Genomic DNA, 18,972 nt, shown 5'->3' with positions numbered 1-18,972 from the left:
AGGGGTAAAAGTGAATTTTTACTGACTTGCTTGATGGCCAACATTATAATGCTTCTTTATATATTTTTACTACTTGTACCCTTATTTTTTGTTTTTTATGCATCATGGTATCTGTGCTCCTTTTTATGCATATTTTACTTTACATACGTTGTTAAATATGTACAGTATATTGTATGTAATGCATGCATATGCATATTTGAATAACCACAAAATAAGGGACTAGTGTAAAATGGGCTTTTGTGTATCCTCTCTTGTAGGGCAGAAAAAAGTTCGTGTTAATATCTGTCTACATGAACATTTTTTGTGGCTTTCATTGTTTTTCAGTGTATAAGTGGACCACATAAACCCATTTTGAATAATTTGCATATGCTTGAATGTTTTATATACAGTATTAAAGATATATACAGTAGAGAACACACACCTTGATATGACTCAGTTACATAGGTAAATCTGATATGTCTCAGTTACATAGGTAAATGTATTGTCTTATTTTACCTGAACACAGCCTTGCCCGAAAGAATTTGAGTTAAAGGTCCATTAAAAAATTTAAAATGAAGCTTCCAAGGAATAGCTTAGATATATAGCATCCAGGAAGGTAAAGGTTGAAAACTGATCATTACTGTATGTTTAGACTGAAATATATTTTAACACTGAAACCTGTGGTGTGGTGTGAGGGTGTGAGGTATTGCCTGTGGAACTAGAATGAACTGCTGGTGGATGAAGAAGATACAGTTATGTGAAATGAAGTCCAAAAAATTATGAACATTTTTTGAATATTGATTCAGAATGATCACTTGTATTATGCATCTAACTGGTATTGAATTAGATACCTAAACTAAATCAATATATCATTAACAGTAGGCAAATTATTGTAGTATTTGTGCTCCATTTCATTTATTAACCTTTTTTTTTTATAGCTTGGGAAACTGGTGATCTTGTGCATGTACAGTACTTGTAGATTATGAATTAATAACTTTATGTGTTAGAGTTCTGTATTGATAGTACAGTATTGTAGATGGTATGTACAACATATATTTACTGAAATAAATAACCTTTAGCCTTTGCTCCATATTGTTTAGTCATACAGCATGTGACTACACCGATATTGAATGTGTGCTTACATGAAGGCATCGGCAGTGCCAGGCATGTGGTGAGCCGCATTTTGAAACTCATGGGCATGAATTCATATCAGGACAGCTGATTATTCCAGTTTTGTTAATTATTATTATTAGTATTATTTTTTTATTAAATGTGTTGCTGCTTCCGTTACACTTGAGGGCTTTCCCTGTAATGACACAATTCTTTTAAACATTAGGGAGATCAGATGTGGGCTTATGTGATATGTGCTGATGTACATCATTAGCCCACTTGTCCTCCTACACTTTTTAGATGCCTGGTGGTGTAATAATTTAAGGTACTGCAACTGGATGTGGTCCGATAGGATCTATTTTCTTGGGGTGGTTGGGTATATTGTTCATGCAATGATGCTGAAGGGCAATCACCCAGTCACTCACCGTAAATGTCTCAACTGGGTAGCCTAGCCCTGGACCCCTACGCTCCTGTTGGGATAATACTGGAATAGGGGATGGATTAATGTAGCCTAGCCCCAGGCCCCTGTTGCTACTCTTGGGCTAATACTGGATTTGATGATGACTGATGGCTTCTTCCTATGACTTCTGTACTCCTTTGACCATCAGAAGGATGACAAAAAACTGTAAAACTAAAAGTGGGGCACTGAAAATAGGTCATGGGTAAGAGTGTTAGCTATATTTTGCATTCAAAAACAAAATTGCAAGAGATCATGTAATTATTGTATACAAATGCTACAGTACCTCTACTGAAAGCAATGCCTGGGTGTTGAAAGGATATAAAAAGGCATGAAGTAATTTTCTACATTAATATGAAAGAAAAACTAATTACAAATATATGCCATTTATGAACATGTTTACATCACAGAAAAAAAAAAACGGTTATGTAGATACCTATACAGTACAAAATACAGTATATTCTTTTAATGGGGATCGCTAATTACTATGGTTTTTGAGTGATGACATTCTTTCAACTCTTATAATCTGGTGACATTTTTTTTTCATTCAAGTTACCCTGAGACTTGGGGGAGACTTTAAACTGTGGGGGTTAGATACAGCCTCCAATAATCCCTTCAGTACAGGAGATCTTTCCTAAATTGAATACAGTCATCTAATGGTAACAAGAGTAAATTGAAAAAAAAAAAAGTCATCAGACTGACAATGTTAACAATGGGTTGTACTGTACAAAGAAATGAAGTTTTCAAGATACAGTGGGGACAGATCTTCAAGAACCAAAACACAATAATTGTACACTGCAGAGGACCTAAAAACTACAATGCATAAAGGAAGGAAGAAATTATCAGCAAGTCTTCATTACTCAAAAACTGAATTTCAGTAAATATAATGCCTTTCCTGTACATCTTCATACTCTGAATCCTTAATGTAAATAAAAAATACATAATTCAATATATAAAAATAAATGAAAGATTGCCTGCATATTCTCGTACTCTAAATTCATAATGCAGTTAAAAAATACACAATATATAAAATTTATAAATGAAAGATTGCCTGCATATGAGCTACACAAAAGTGGGGGTAGGGGGTATGACAAAGAGTCCTAACCAGTTAAAATAATTTCTGTATTTATACCTCTTAGCCTTTTCTCTGCCAAGTACTAGACTCAAAATACATAATTTTTTGCCTACTTATGAACTCCTTCAGACCAAGTAAGTCTTTTTCATTTTACTACAACTTATTACAGTGAAATAAAGGGACTGTTAGCCTGGTGTCCTTTTATTAATTCATGGAGAATGATGTCTTTTTATTAATTCCTGGAGACATACGAGACAGAAAGTTTTTGTTCTGCTGTAATAGCTACTGTTGAACATAAAAAACAAAGTAAAAATTGTAGATACCAAACACCCAGTGGTATGCCAGGCTATGGAACATTATTACTGACCTATTTTGCAATAACACCATGAGTTGGGCATGCCAGGCATTTTCTCACCTGGGTTCAGAATGTTTCAACTGTTGGTTTCGAAGGGAGATGGTGGAGGTTGTCTACTTAGTTTTATTGACCTTTTTTTTGAGCGAAATAAAACAATCTGGCATTAGTTGCAATAAAATTCACTTCAGGGCTAACAAGAGGACAGTGAACCAACACTATGAGGGGGTTGGCTGTATGTTAATTCTTATCACAATGAGATGCTATCATGCAGGGCTATGATACAAGGCTCATTCCTTTTCTCACTTTTTCCATCCATTCAACATGAATATAATCCTCCACATCCTTTTTACACCAAAACAAACCCACTGGGGTTGGAACATTTACCTCTGTTACATATACCACTCACCATACCATATAATAGTCTTCCAATATCGATGTGTACATGTTATGCTTCACACTGGGATAGGATGGCTCTGGGGTCCCTCCCTACTCCTCCAAACATATCTGTGAGTTCTGGTTTACCGCTGGGAGGGGGAAAAAAAAAAATTATCTGTGGTTACAACAAAATTGTCAAGGCAGTTTACTGCTTAAAAAAAAAAAAAAAAAAAAAAAAAAAAAAAATGTCCACCCCTCCTGAGATTAAGGTGTCTGAGTACAGAGACCGAGACAAATAAACCTATATAGATGCCATAACCATCATCTGGACCTCCTTTTCCATTCTAGGGCAAGATGATGAGTAGCAATGTCCACACTGCCAAAGTTTGCCCAAATCAATAGGCCATGCTTCCATTCACTCATCATTCAAGCCTTCAAAATCCTGGCTCCATCAGACAGGCCACAAAAAATTTCACCATGTTCTGTAGCTTCACATATAGCTGTCCGACAGCCAATCTGAACGCTGTCATGTTAAAAATGGGTGCCAAATCCCTGGTCATACACTTCTCCACACAAAATTCATCCAGCCAGCTCGATCTCTTGTCAGTCCCTTAGCCTCACCAACTTCCATACCTCTCTTCCTCAGACAGTTATCCACCATATCCTCCATCTTCTTGGCCTACCTCGCCTCCTCCCTCCTTCAAATTTGCTCAGACATGCCTTTTTCACCACTCTATTGTCATCCTTCTCTCCACATGACCATACCATCTCAGTACACTCTCTTCATTTCTAGTGTCCACAGAGTTCCTCATCTTTCACGAACCATATTATTCTGTATCCTATCCACCCTCTGTACTCCACATACATTCCTCAGAAGTCCCATCTCCATCGCTCTTACTCTTTTCATTTTCATGCCACACCATACTCACATCCGTATGTTAAAGCTGGCACTAACACTTTCATGTAAACCTTGCACTAAATGGTTTCCTGGGTAGAGGAAACCATTGGCTTGTCACTCAGTGTAGAGACCATAAGGCAGCACTACACAGAGGGAGTGGATGATGGGTGCCCCCACCTACCACATAATAGAAAAAATAGAAAATGCTGGGGGGGGGGGGGGGAATGAAAAACAGAAAGACCAACCTGGTTAAATGGGTTGGGTTCCTCTGTTCTCTGTAGAGGGTAGGGCTCCAGGTCCAGCGTCAATACCTTGCTCACCAGACACTCCCCAGGCTGACGGCATACACAGATCAGAGTTTGATATCACAATCCATAACACCTTACTTTAGCTACAAAGGTCAGGGATTATATTTATAAAAGGTTCCTTGCCAACTTTTACAATGAACAATTTCAACAGTTATTGCAACTACAGTATTAATATAATTTAGATTTGGTTTACATATTCTTTAGTTTTAAAAACTCACACTAATCAGTCATCAGTTTGGAAAAGGTTAATGTCACTTACATCTGGGCAAATCCCCACAAGAGCATCGGCGTTTTGATAGAACTCCTCCTTGAGGGAGATAACGATGGTCTGCAAGTGTTCCTTCTTCTCACAAATATAAGATGCCACCTTCCCGATGTTGGTGTTGTCCAGCGCAGCATCGATCTCATCAAGCACAAAGAAGGGTGCTGGTTGATAACTAGGGGAAAAAAATATATTATATATATATATATATATAAATGAACAAAAAAAAATACTAGAGTAAGAGAAAGGTTGGGGGACTGAATGATGAATGATTGTGAGGTCCATTTTCATTGTGCACGCTTTAGATAGTCTGTGAGTGGGAAAATGAGGCAGGATGATGATAATTATTTCAACCTGGCCTAGAGTTTCATCCTGATGCAGCTTATTTTGTACCGTATAATTCAGTGGCAGAAATAGATAATACTACAGATGTACATTCTTCCTACATCACTGCTTTGTGACTAAACATCATACTCTAGTATTAATCTCTTGTTACAGCAATTTTGGGTCATGTTAATGTGAAAAGAATATAATTTAAAGTCATCATAATCATCATCCAGACCTCCTTTCCACCCTAGGGCAGGGTGAGGAGTAGCAATGTCCAGACAGCTCAAATTTGCCTAATCCAATGGGCCATGCCCATAATTTAAAGTCAATAATACCAAATGTTAACTAACAATAGTTACAGTAAACTCAGTAATAATGAAAAGAGTACAATTTAAGGTCAATAACATCTTCAAACCCATCCAATCATCACCTGTGAATGCCAAAGAGCAGTGCCAGGGCAGCAATGGTCTTCTCACCACCAGACAGATTAGACATGGGCTGGAACCGTTTGCCAGGCGCCACACAGTTGTAGTTGATCCCGTCGAGGTAAGGCTCCTCAGGGTTCTCTGGCCCTAAGAATGCCTGTGCTGATGGGTTCTTTGCCAGGGCCTGAGGGACGAAAGTAAAATGTACAAACAGGACTATGATTAATGATTCCTTTCAGCTTTACTAAGCCTAATAAAAAGGTCTGGCAGTATCAGAAGAAAAATTTTCAGGGTATAGAGGAGTTTGAGATTTGTTTTATCCTCTTAAGTTGAATAAACTACTCTAGCAGTAAGGGGAAAGCATAAAACCAGTCACGGGTCGATATTTGTGTACATTATCAGCCCATGAACACTAAATGGTCCAGGATTAACAAAAAGCTTTAGTTTCCAATACTGTCATACAAAAAGGGTTTACACAGATAGTCCAGTCAATGACCATTATTGAGGTGGGTGAGTACCAGGAATAGGAAAACAAATTATGTCTACCTACCCATTAAATGGCATACCTTATAGATACCATCAATTTCGTTGGACACGTGCTCAAAGAAGGCCATAAAACGGTCATAGCGCTCCTTCTTTGTCCTCTCAAAGGTCTGTTTGGCCTTCCTAGCTCGCTTTCGTGCACTGTCAAACTCAGAGTTGGTCTCCTGCAGTTTCTCACGTGCCAGGTCCAGCTTCTGCATTGCCTTCATATTTGGAGCCTGGGGGGTGCAGAGATTATCAATCTATTTGTTCTATTAGATTACCTGGCAAATAATGAAAAACAGATGCACCATGATGAGTGAATTAGGTACAAGGATAATTACAAAGAAGCTGGGTACAGGATATCTTGCTTATTTGAACCAATTATATCACCAATTGGTATAATGGTTAATATTTCTGTAATTTCAGTACCTGTATCAATCCCCACATAATGAGTGAATCGAATTATTTTGTCAACAAAGTCATTTTCTTGAGGACCAAAATATAAGCCGGAGGGTTAACTCTCATAAACTGATTACGGTACTGTATCTGATATGGTGGGGGCGCTAGTGGCAGGTGGGGACACTCACTATCCACTCACTCAATGCAGTGCTGTTCTCAGGTGGCTGCCCTTTCCTCTCTTCCTTCCTTCCTCTTGTCCTTTCTTTTCTCTTCCTTCTGTCTAGGGGTGACTTAACACTGAGTGACATGCCAAATGGTTTCTTTTACACCAGGAAACCATTATACTACGATGGATGGCAACCATATAGCCAAACTATGGCGCCTAGTGGGTAATTAAGGCACTCCAACTGGATTGAGCCTGTGTCGGTTTATATCCAAGGGATGGTTGGGGTTTATTGCTCATGTAATACCACTCAGGGATGAGGGAGGTTGGTCACTCTTATCTTCAATGTCAATACCAACTTGACTAGCCCCAGGCTACTATGCTCCTCACAGAACAACACAGGATTAGATGATGTACTGGTATGTATGTATGTATGATGATTTACTGTGGCTACTGTTATTTATCACTGAGTCTTTCTAACAGTCTTGTCAAGATAAGTTATTTATACCATTAGGGTATTGTCATTAAATAATTCTGTATCCTAACTTCTCAAATTACACAACTCTCATATTACAGCACAACAGCTCCACTAATTGGTCAGTATTTGTTTACCAAATGGTCCATGATCATACATGTTCAAGGCTATTCCATGAATAATGTAGCTATGTGATTAAGCTGAAATTCAAATGCTCGAACCTTATCATATATATACAGGTTGTCTCGCAGGGAAGCAATGATGAAATACAATAATAGGATATGACATGGTGTTAACATGCCACAAAACTCCTGAAACATCCATCTATCTATCTATCTATTGCCAGACGCCTCAATCCCGTTTGGGGTGGCCACAAACAAATCGCCTCCAAGTCGCCCTGTCTCCCGCCATTTCACTGCCCTGCTCCCAACTTACACCCCCCTCTCTCATATACCTCTCCACCCCATCCCTCCATCTCATCCTCGGCCTCCCCCTCCTGAAACATACCCAGCATTATAAAGGACAGCAATAGGTCCTGCAGTTACCTGTATGCGCTGTATGGTGTTATTGAGATCGTTGATGTGCTTCTGCATGCGCTTCTCTGCTTTATGTACATCCTCAGCATCATCCAGCTCCTTGTGTGCTTCTGATAATCCTGTGTAGTCCAGCACAATCCTTGCCTCCTTCTCGTACATCACCTACAACAACAACATAATACTTGGAGGAAAGAAAGATCAGTATCATGCAGCTCCTGTGCCTCTGACAATCCTGTATAGTCTAGTACAATCCTTGCCTCCTCCTCCCATTACATCAACAAGAACATTATCATTCTTGTGGGAATTGTTTTCATTATGATATGTGGTAGGTGGGGATGCCCACCACCCACTCACTTGATGTAGTGCTGCTTTTGTGTGACTACACTCAGCTGAGTGACAAACCAAATGATTTCCTGTAAACCAGGAAACCATTTATTTCAATGGGTGGTAACCATATACCGGGTAACCAAATGACACCTGGTGATTTATGGCATTCTAACAAAAATGGGCCTGTACAGGTTTATATCCGAGGGGCAAATGGAGTTTATTGCTCACCAAGATTAATATCAGATATGTTTAAAAACAATAAAATATGATCATCCACTATACAGTACTAAAATTAGCTGCATTCTTTACATACAGAAAAAATTTCATAATAGCAAATATACAATGGCATCACTTAAGCATTCAAAACATCTGTAAGATTTATTACAGAGACAAAATAAATCTAACTCAACAACCATCAAATTCAGTGTCATAAGGAGTACCTCCAGATGGTTTGGTCATGTGAAGAGAATGGAGAATGAAAGAGATTAGGCAAGTGTCAGTAAGGCGGAGGGACAGGATGGAGTGGTTACATGAATGAGGGTGGTGAGAGCTGGAGGGATGGCAATTTGACACCACACAACAGGGTAACATATATAGAGGAAATCTGTTCATGATCATCCTCTCTGGGATTAAGAAGTCTGGTTCTACAGACAGACAGATATATACGCAGGCAGATCAATATAAAGGAAATGGCACTTTGAGCCCCAAACGACTACCCAACTAACCTGAGTGTTCATGCCTGAGGAGTACTCCAGTGTGGACTCTGAGGTATCTCGCCCTTCGTGTTCAATGTCCTCCATGTTCCCTCGTGTCATTGGAAGCATTATGTCATCCATCTTGCACTGCTTCAAGATGGAATGTCTGCAAAGTTGAAAAAACTGGCATTATTTTTCAGACTGTATAACCATCACTAATGCATGATAACATGTCTAAAAGGTGCAAGCTTCTTCCTGACCAGCAATATATGTACAGGGAACATGCTCTACCATACAAAATGTATAAGCTAAAGTCTTACCTTTCTCCCTTCTTTTGCTCCATCTTGTGTTCAATGGAGTTCATCTGTTTCTGGATACTCTGTATGTCTTTGGCAATCGCCCCCACTTCACGCCTACATTTGCCAATGTCTTCGTCCATTTTATCCTGCTCCGTCTTCTTTGCTAATTTCTCAGAGCGCTTCTTCTCGAGGTCACGCATTGACTTGTCTATTTCCGCCATCTTTTGATAAAGTGGGGAGTTGGGAGAAAAAAATACCGGTAAATAAAGAAAAAAAAAAAAAAAAAAAATGTAGTAGCTAATATATTTGTGATTATCTATATTTAATGTAATGTCTACTAAGTTACAGGTCTCTCTCTTTCACTTACAAGTTACTCATGCAACACATATAGTAGCTTCAGTCTGAAGTCTAAAATGAGTGTTGCCTGACACACCCAGGATGCTGACAATAAAACAAGGGCTTTCTGTACGGAACTGCAAACAGAACTAACCTGTTTCTGCTCTGCCTGTTTGGCCTGCTCCAGGGCGTCCTCGTCATCCTGCACTGCACGCTCCCACCGTGCAACATTGCTCTGAGTGTCACGAGATTTCTCAAACTCCAGCTGATTCAGGATGCGATTCTTCTGCTTCTCAAACTCCAAGCGCCGGTTAGCTCGATCAGTCTGAGCTTGAAGTTCCCTCTCCTCATACTGCCGGATATTTGTGACCCCAATGCTTTTGCAGAAATCGGCAAAGACATCATCCTCCACTGTATTCATCTTCTCCTTGACATCGCTCATTAAAGCTTCACGCTCAGACATGGTTTTCTCAATATCATGGAGTTGTGGCTCAAATGTGTCCAGCTCCTTTTTAAGTTTATCAAGTTCTGACTGCAGCTGTGCAATCTGTTTCTCTGTGGTTTCCTTGTCAGTCTTGGAATACTTTAGTCTGGTCTCAATGCCTCGCAGCTGAGACTCGACTGTGTTCAGCTCCGATTCCTTACGAGACTTTTTCATAGCTTCTCTCAACTCTTCCGTCAGCTTTTCCTTGGAGGCTTTCAGGTTGGATAAGTGTTTCTCATCCCACCTCTTAGCCTTCCTAGCCAAATCCAAGCTGCCACCAGAAATGATTCCAGACTTAGAAAAGAAAGTACCATCCAGTGCCACAGCGTCATACCGGTGACCATCCTCCATCTCATATGCAACTTTTGAAGCATCTTCTGGAGTTTCGCAAACCAGGGCATTGTTAGTGGCAAAAAGGACTGCTCTCTTAATCTCTGGAGGGTCATACTGCAGGACGTCATATAATAATTTGACATTTCTCGGCTCTTTGATGTTTCTCAGTCGTTCCTTGAGTGGCTTGGCCTGAATATAATCAAGGGGAAGGAAGGTCTCAGGGTCCAACATCTGATCTTTGAGGTACTGCACACACTGCCGAGCCGTCTTCTCTGTGTCCACAACAATGGCTTCCATGTACTTTCCAAGGACCTTTGTGATGGCAACATTGTACCTGTTACCAAGAGGGAAAGAATGAGTTGATGAGTAAGGGTATTTACACAATAAACTAAATACTACATGTCTGTACAGTTGGAAGTGCTTCTAATTTTTGAGGTCAGTTTTATAAATGATTTTTTTCTAACACTCATTTTTCTATTAAGTCCAAAGTAAACTGTAGATTTAACAAAATTTTTTATAAAAGCACCCTAAAATATCCCTTAAACTAGAGTACACAGTGACAGTTTACTCATCTGTGAATTAGTGAAACCACAAAAAATGCAGGATGACTAAAGTAACCATACATAAAAAGGAATCATAAGAAAAGAGTCATCATAATGTAAACCTTTTGTGTATTGGCTGACACATGTTAATCATGCGGTCATAAACACCAGTGTAGAGCTGCTTGAAGTTCTCCACGATCTCCTGCTTCTTTTTGCGGCGGGAGTCCTCGTGCTTGTCCACCCGAGCATCTCCTAGCTGTTCTGTCACGTTCTCCAGCTGCTTCTGGAGCTGTGTGATGCGCTCCTTGCTGTACCCAACATCAGACACAAGCTCCTGTGCCAGGGCAGAAAACTGTTAGGGTCTCTTACATATGCCACTTCTATACATATACATCCTACATCCTTCCTAATAATTCTCTTATTAATACTGTATCACCATCCCTACCCTAGTTCCTACCCCCAAGAATGGATGAAACAGAAATAAAGAATGAGGAAAGCCAAGGCACTAAAGCAGGGAAACTCTTTGGAAAAGCAGAAGATGAAGAAGAAAAAAACAAGGGGGTAAGAGTGAGGTCATCTTGTGTGGCACTGTACCTGTCGGAGTCTACGCTGATCTTGTAGTGAAGTCTCAGACTGGTCAATGTGCTCCAGCAGCTTTTTCACTCTCTTCTGAGCCTCTTCCAGTTCATGTCCCTTCTGCCTCAGACGGTTTTCTATCTCAGCTGTTCGGCGCTGGGCATTGTCAAGCCGATCCTGGTCAGATTTCTGTTCACGGTTGATGGAGTCTAGTTCTTGCAGGTACTGAGCTGACTTGCGGGCAGCTGCATTCTTTAATTTGTGGTATTCCTTCACTTGCACCTCCTCAAGTTGCACACTCTTTCCTGTAAGTCAACATATTTCACAGAGGTGCAATAAGACCTGTAACAGTGTCAGAGCCTCAGCTTGAACTCTGACATTCTCCTTTTATGCCTTTTCCCTATTACAAGGGATCAGCCACTCTAATACATCATCTCTAACACTTTGTCTAAGGTATTATCCTCTTATCAAAAGGAGCTCCCTCATATTAAACATGATGAAAAATGACTGTCACGGTTACTATGAAGAGACAGACAGACAGATAGACAAGTAGATATATATACGTATATATAGATAGATTTACCTTGACTTTCTGAATCCTGTGACACCTGATCTTCAAACTCAGCCCGCTTCTTCTCCACCTCCTGCAATTCGCTCTCCAGTTCCCTGATGTCATCCATGTGGGCGTTGTGAGCTTTTATGGCCTGGGCGAGGGACTTCCTGGCTGAGTCTGCCTTCTTCTGCATGTGGGTCACGCGCTCCTTGGCCTTGATGAATGTTGGCCGCTTCTTGTTTACTTCTGATTCCTGTAAAATTAAGTGGGGGGGAGGGGAGAAGGGAAACGGGTGATGATGAATTTTCTGCACAATTAGGTGGCATAAGTTATGCTGATGAAAATAATGCCATTGATGATGACGATAATTTTTACGCCTATCATTAAATGTACCAAGCCACTATATTTTAAATTCTTCTGATCAAATCTCCTCAGCTTTATCTAATTTAGTCAGTGACAAGAAGATTCTATTTAGAAAGTACTGCAATGCAACTTTTATATCAATTTTTCTCATTTTCATTTATAAGTTAAACAATTATGAAACATCTATCAACATTCTGCAATGTTTGTTGGGTTCTGAAGACTGTGTTACTGGGTTTCAAGTCTTCACTCACCATATTTTCATTAATCATTGGGAGTTTATCAGCACATTATGTCACTCTTGTTTTACAACTGACTGTTATGCGGTCTTTTGCTTAAACAGTTTAGTAAAATCTTAATATTATAGCACCCTATTTTTTTTTTTTTTTCCACATACAATCACCAGTTCTGCTTATGACTGTTATGGTCCCTATGTTCAATCATTATCTGATCAGTTTTCCTTGAACATAACCCGACTGTATAACATGGCTGACATGCACACCTCTTCACAATTGTACAATCATCATCATCATCATCAATATCTCTGATGTCCTGCTACCTCCTGGGAATCCACAAACAGCAGATGGCCATGACTGAAATGCCTAAACATACCTCCCTCACTCTCTCAAACAGTTGTCTTCCTCTTCATTCTCTTTCACCAATATACTGCTCCACTCTCTTCCTCTATATTACACAAGGTCTATCCAAACCAAACCTACCAGCTCTCTGATGTCCTGCTCCATCTTGGCCATCTCACGGGATACTCTGGTCTGTTCCTTCTTGTGCTCCTTCAGAACTTCCTCTGCCTTCTCTTTTTTCTTCTCCACCTTCTCCATTTCAGCGTGCTTGCGTTTAATGTCCTTCTCATACTCCCCAATATCCTTTTCGTTGTGGTACAACCGGAACAGTTGCACCTCCACCTGCTTTTCCACCTGTAATGGCAGTACACTATAGGCATAAGCTTTTGATTTTAACCTATAAGACAGAATACAAATACAGTATACAGTATTCTCAATTTGATGAACTACATACAAAACCGCAGTGCTGATTACTCCCATCACTCTGATGAAGTACTGTATTTTGTTTTATTCCTGTTACCTCCAGACAATTGCATTAAACTTAGAAGAGACAAATTTATAAATGGAGGGGTTGGTTAGGGCTTTCAATGACCCCATCATAGTTAGAATACACACACACACACACACACACACACACACACACACACACACACACACACATGGGGGGGGGTTGCAGAGTGAAAAATAACTTACATATTCATCCTTAAGCCTCTGGTACCTCTCTGCCTCCTCCTTCTCCTGCTTGGCCTCCTTGCGCTCGGCTGCAATGCCCTTCTTCTTCTGGTACGTGAACTGAGTGTCTTCCTCTGCCTTCAGCATCTCGGCCTTCAGGCGATCATACTCTTCCTTTAGTGCACCAGAGCTACAGACAAGGAGTGATACAACAGGGTTAGGATCCCACAAATGATGTGATACCATATAATGTATTATAGTTACAATGCAAGTACTGTATGCTTAATTCCCTGCAGGCGACTGGAGGTTTTGTGATCTAGTATCGCCATCAAGAGAAGTAAGCTGCTCATCTACTCTTACATACTGAAAATTGCGGCTATATACGCAGGTGACTCTACTCCTAAATTCTGAAAATTGTGGCTATATAAACTGGTGACTATTCTTAAATTCTGAAAATTGTGGCTATATAAGCTGGTGACGGAAAGCTTTTTGATTATGTAATGTCATCAATGGTAGCAAGTCAGTCATCTATTCATAAATGTATTGGACTACAGTAGCCAAGCCTCAAACTGGCTGTTACACCTTATTACAAACGCTCCTTATCTGGAAATCATTATCATCATCTCAGCCTTTTTTTCCCAACTATGGATGGGGTAAGGTAGAATGCAGGAAGCAAGGAAGGGGAAAAAAACAATGATACGGTGAACTACTGTATAAACAGCATGTGCAGAGAAATGGGCCACACAGACACTCATTCGCTCACCATTCTAGCACCAGAATCCTGGCTTTCCCTCATAGGCTTAATCACCTGTACATACTTTTCATTGTACTATATTGTATGTTTAATGTCATTATACTCTACTACTGATATTCAACTGAAACTGTTCACTGATTAAATTGCTCAAAAATTAGGCTACTGGTAACTTCTATTTTTCACACTCTGATCCACAACTGCTCAGTAAAGCTATCACTCGTAGAGCCATACCAAACTTACCCACTGATTTCTTCAAATAAAACTGTCCTCTCTTTGGGGTTCTTCATAGCAATGGACTCCACAGCCCCCTGGAAGACCAAGAAGTTCTTTCCCTTGGCATTGATGCCCAACTTCTCCAGCTCCTTCAGGTAATCAGTGCCAGTCACCACCTGACGTCATCATCAAAATCAGCCTCATCTATGTCATTGTGACACAATAATGTCTTCCCAAATTCATTAACAGTTTGTCAAAATTATCTTCCCTAACTAACACCACCTCAGTTGTTTTTTTTCCTGGAGATTAAAAAATATCAAGATTATGGTGTATTCAAGCTTTCACACAGCACAGGTTTGCCAGCCACCTTACAATTTACTGGTACCTAACAATATGTACCCTTGTCTCCTCTACAGTATAGTAGTATATAGCCTACCATATGCTACTATACTTATGTCTAAATTCGGAATTTAGCTGCTTAGGTGTCAAGCACTGAAGACTACTATACTTCCAAAATGTATGACAGTAAATTGTCATTGGTGTGAGTTGCAGCGTTATCTTACTTCTCCGTTGATCCTATGGTCTGATGAAGAGCCTTGCACCAGGCGTGTGAAACGCATCTCAGAGCCACCCTGGAGCTCAAAGACGGCGGTGACATGAGCTGAACGTGAGATGGGCTGGCCTATGGAAGCACCATGGATCAGGTCACTCAGACGCTTTACTCGCAGGCTTGACGTTTTCTCACCCATTACAAATGAGATGGCGTCCATGAAGTTGGATTTGCCTGAAAAGTTAATTTCATGATCTTGGATACCCTTTAGAAAGTTAAGTAAAACCCATACTGTACATACCTCAAGCACAAGGAGTTGCAGTACATAAACTGATGAATTTATGGTGTGATTTTTACCAGTTTAATACAGTACTGATTTCTATTGCCAATCATTTGTTATTAAGATAAATCATTTTCAACTAAGAAGAGTTGATTAAAAAAACAGATAAGTAAACACAACAAACTACACACAAAAGTCCGGCTCCTGAGCACAATTCATAAGCTTTCGTATAGTAAAACATCTCAAGCTAAGGATGGCTGATTTTCTGCAAGTAGGCTACTTGCAATATGGAGAGGATGGAGGACGAGACTAACGAACAGAGTGTATTTGAATGAGTGAAATGGAATGGGGGAGGCCAAGGATAAGATGGAGAGATGGAGTGGAGAGGTATATGAGGGAGGGAGGTGTGAGCTGGGAGCAGGGCAGTGAAATGGCAGGGGACCGGGTAACATGGAGGCGATTTGTTTGAGGTGACCCCTTACAGGATTAAGGCGTCTGGAAATAGACAGATAGAGACAGACTTGTAATATTATAACCCCCATTGCTGATATTCATTAACATCTGCAACCAAAGTAGCATCAGGTCACTACTGATATACACTTTACTGGCTCCTCTCTTTTGCCCGTTTTTTTCCTCCCTTTCCATCAGTTTCTTTATTTTTGAATGAGGGTTGATTCAGTTGTCAGAAATAAGTTTTCAGATACAGTACAGTATTAAACTACCCTCATCTAATCTACCCAGGATTAAACTACCCTCATCTAATCTAACCAGGATAAACTCGTCTAATCTAACCAGGATTGAACTAACCTCGTCTACTCTAACCAGGATTAAACTAACCTCGTCTAATCTACCCAGGATCAAACTAACCTCGTCTAATCTAACCAGGATTAAACTAACCTCGTCTAATCTAACCAGGATTAAACTAACCTCGTCTAATCTAACCAGGATTAAACTAAGTGTCTAATCTAACCAGGGATTATTACGTAAACAGATTGCAATACTTTGCCATGCACAACAACAGCGTTATAATATCATGCCCTTGACCAAAGCACCTTGTCCCTTTCATAACTGACAACCGTTATATCTTATGCAGTGAAAGACTATGCCAGTGTAATTTTAAAATTTTCTGACTACCAAAAACATCAAATCAACCCACTGGGAGAGAAAACAAAAAGGCCAGTTGAGAGAGAGAGAGAGAGAGAGAGAGAGAGAGAGAGAGAGACCATTTGGTAAATACTGGCATACATGATGCATTATGGAAACAACTGCACACATCATAATTACATGGTGTGTGGTGCTGTATAACCCTGGATAATTTTCTCATTTCAGCCCATACATGACTTTACAATTATTGTTCGAGCATTAGCTGAACAATACTTAAGTCGGTGCTGCAGGATAACTGGGCAGCTCCATTGCCTGATTATATGTATGTCCGTCAATTTCCTCCCTATCCCCTGAAAAGAAGCTAGTGCTGAAAGTTCCATCTGATGTAATCTGGCCCAGGTACGGTAATGGCCAAATGGGAATGGGAGTTTGTTAACGACTGCTACTCCTGTCACCATCTTTGCTTTTAACCAACACAGGGTACCTCAGTTTATTTTTTTATTCTGAACTTACCTGAACCATTGGGGCCAATGACGGCCGTGAAAGGTTTAAGTGGACCAACATGATAAAATCCCCGGTAGGACTTGAAGTTTTCCACCTCGATGTACTTCAAGATCGCCTTCATGATGAACCTTCAGTAATGGCCTTCCTATCTACACTCAATAAAACTTCACAAGATCATATCAACATTCACGGAAGCCAAGGTCAACCATCATAACGCCTATATTTACGAAAATGGGCGACTGTTGACAGGAATGGCGCGTAAACAAAACATCAGAATCAGAACACCAGATGGTTCTTATTTCCATATTTTACAAAAAATTAGTTATTCCTAAAAAATAAGATACACGAGAATTTAATTGGTAAATTTTATTCAAACGGTACTTTACTTATAAATATTGTGTTACTTACAGACTATTAGCACAATTCGTAATGCAAATTCACCTCCTCCACAGACCCTTAAAGTACAGGTCTGCAAAGTTTGTTCACTCAGTTTTTGAATGAAGGGAAGCTAACTATTATGTATGAATTATCGAGGCCGGATTGCACACGCCTGATATGGGAGAGCAGTTATATTGCCTACAATATGTTCAAGCAGTTTTATAGGTCATGGAAGGAACTTAATTCCCAGAGCCAAGCAAACTCACTTTGTCACTTGCCTCCCCCACAGCCTGCCGTTGCATTAGAGGGCGGGGGGAGGGAGGGTGAAACCTTAGTAGTAATTATTGCTTGCTTATCCAGGAGGCTTTTGTCCCATGTATATATCATACCATCCATCTGTTTATAGCCACAAATAAATTGCCTCCACATCACTCTGTCCCCAGCCATTTGTCTAGATTCCCTCCAACTCACACCACCCTGTTTCATATATCCCTCCATCTTATACCTGATCTTCCCATCCCTCTTACTGACATACATCCTTCTGGTCAGTCTCTTATTCTCCATTCTCTCCACATAGCCAAATCCTCTTAGAGTACAGTATTTCCCCTAATGCTCTCAGTCACATCCACATTAACATCACAATGCTCCTTCACTTCCTCATATGTTTGTCTCTCCATGTAATTTCACATGCTCCTCTCAAATAAAATTTCATAAGCAGTGTTAGGGAACAAGGAAGTGAGCATGGAAAAAGAAAAAAGTCACTGCATGCCAGTACTTCTTCCCACTCTAATGTATGGAAGTGAAGCTTGGACCCTTTTGGAAGGACACAAGTCAAGAGTGAGGGCAAATACATTAAGCACGTCTCACAATTTCTGTCAGGATATAATCAGACATCACTTCAGTACTAGGTTTATTATTAAGGAGTATGGTAACACAAACGAACAAAATGGATCTGCCAGGCACATGTGAAAGTTGAAATAATGTCAGAATGTTGAAAAGGATAAACCTAGGACGAATGGAGATGTGCAAAGAACGGCAATTGGTCCAGGCAGAGTGAGAAATTTTGTGCTGAGGTGGTGTCCAACTACACAGCTTATTCCTAAACTCAAGAGCAGGGTTTCAGTGTTCATATTTTGAAGGTCACTTCTTATGGGATTAAGGCATCTGGTAATAAACAGATATAGACTGATAGAAAGATATGTGGTAATGATGACCTAGTTTGTTCCATATGACTTGTGGAACTACAGTACACTAAAATAACTGTAAATTACACAAAGATTACAACTTTCATGTACACAACTAACCCACTGTATGTTGTTACCTGGCAGTCGTCTGTGCAACCTATAATACTGTGATACATGTACTGAGATAACATGATATGGCAGAGTACTGTAATAATCTCACCTACAGTCCCCTTCAGTGCACAGTGCTAAACAGTGGATAGTATGGACTGAGGTGTTACAAGTTTAAGCAACATTGAGTTTATGCATTATCTTGGGTGCTTAGCATACACTTTAGCCAATATTATCGTCAATTAAGGAGGCTCCCCAGCAAATCTATCTCAATGACTTCTTTCTTCATGTGATACGTTAATATTTTCTTTCTCCATGTCGATATTAAAAAGATATAAATAACACAGAAGATAATACTGAGGTGTAATGATCAAGAGAAATCAGTAAAGAAGAGGTGCCAGAAAGCCTCCTAAACTCACTAGAGTACTCTTTACTAGCAAAACTGTTTACTAGTACAGTACCATCTCTACTGC

At 40.0% G+C, this 18,972-nt stretch overlaps 1 protein-coding gene across 1 annotated transcript; it reads right to left on the bottom strand.

Moving 5' to 3' along the window:
* Nucleotides 1-1,755: 1,755 nt before the first annotated feature.
* Nucleotides 1,756-17,071, bottom strand: SMC1 (structural maintenance of chromosomes 1). Its single transcript, XM_080265357.1, has 17 exons — nucleotides 16,839-17,071; nucleotides 14,955-15,175; nucleotides 14,419-14,567; nucleotides 13,446-13,614; nucleotides 12,894-13,106; nucleotides 11,845-12,067; nucleotides 11,280-11,566; nucleotides 10,808-11,019; nucleotides 9,481-10,477; nucleotides 9,012-9,211; nucleotides 8,722-8,857; nucleotides 7,679-7,831; nucleotides 6,138-6,332; nucleotides 5,577-5,755; nucleotides 4,817-4,994; nucleotides 4,495-4,584; nucleotides 1,756-3,500 (listed from the first exon to the last, which is right to left on the bottom strand). The coding sequence occupies exons 1-17, from the start codon at nucleotides 16,948-16,950 to the stop codon at nucleotides 3,495-3,497; spliced, it is 3,720 nt and encodes a 1,239-aa protein (XP_080121483.1). The 5' UTR covers nucleotides 16,951-17,071; the 3' UTR covers nucleotides 1,756-3,494.
* Between the last annotated feature and the right edge of the window lie 1,901 nt (nucleotides 17,072-18,972).

This window comes from Coenobita brevimanus, chromosome 14 (genome assembly GCF_032717465.1).
Source record: "Coenobita brevimanus isolate Jiangsu-jjx chromosome 14, ASM3271746v2, whole genome shotgun sequence".
NCBI lineage: Eukaryota > Metazoa > Arthropoda > Malacostraca > Decapoda > Coenobitidae > Coenobita > Coenobita brevimanus.
Note: the sequence above shows the minus strand (reverse complement) of the source record. Positions and strands in the feature narration are given on the sequence as shown.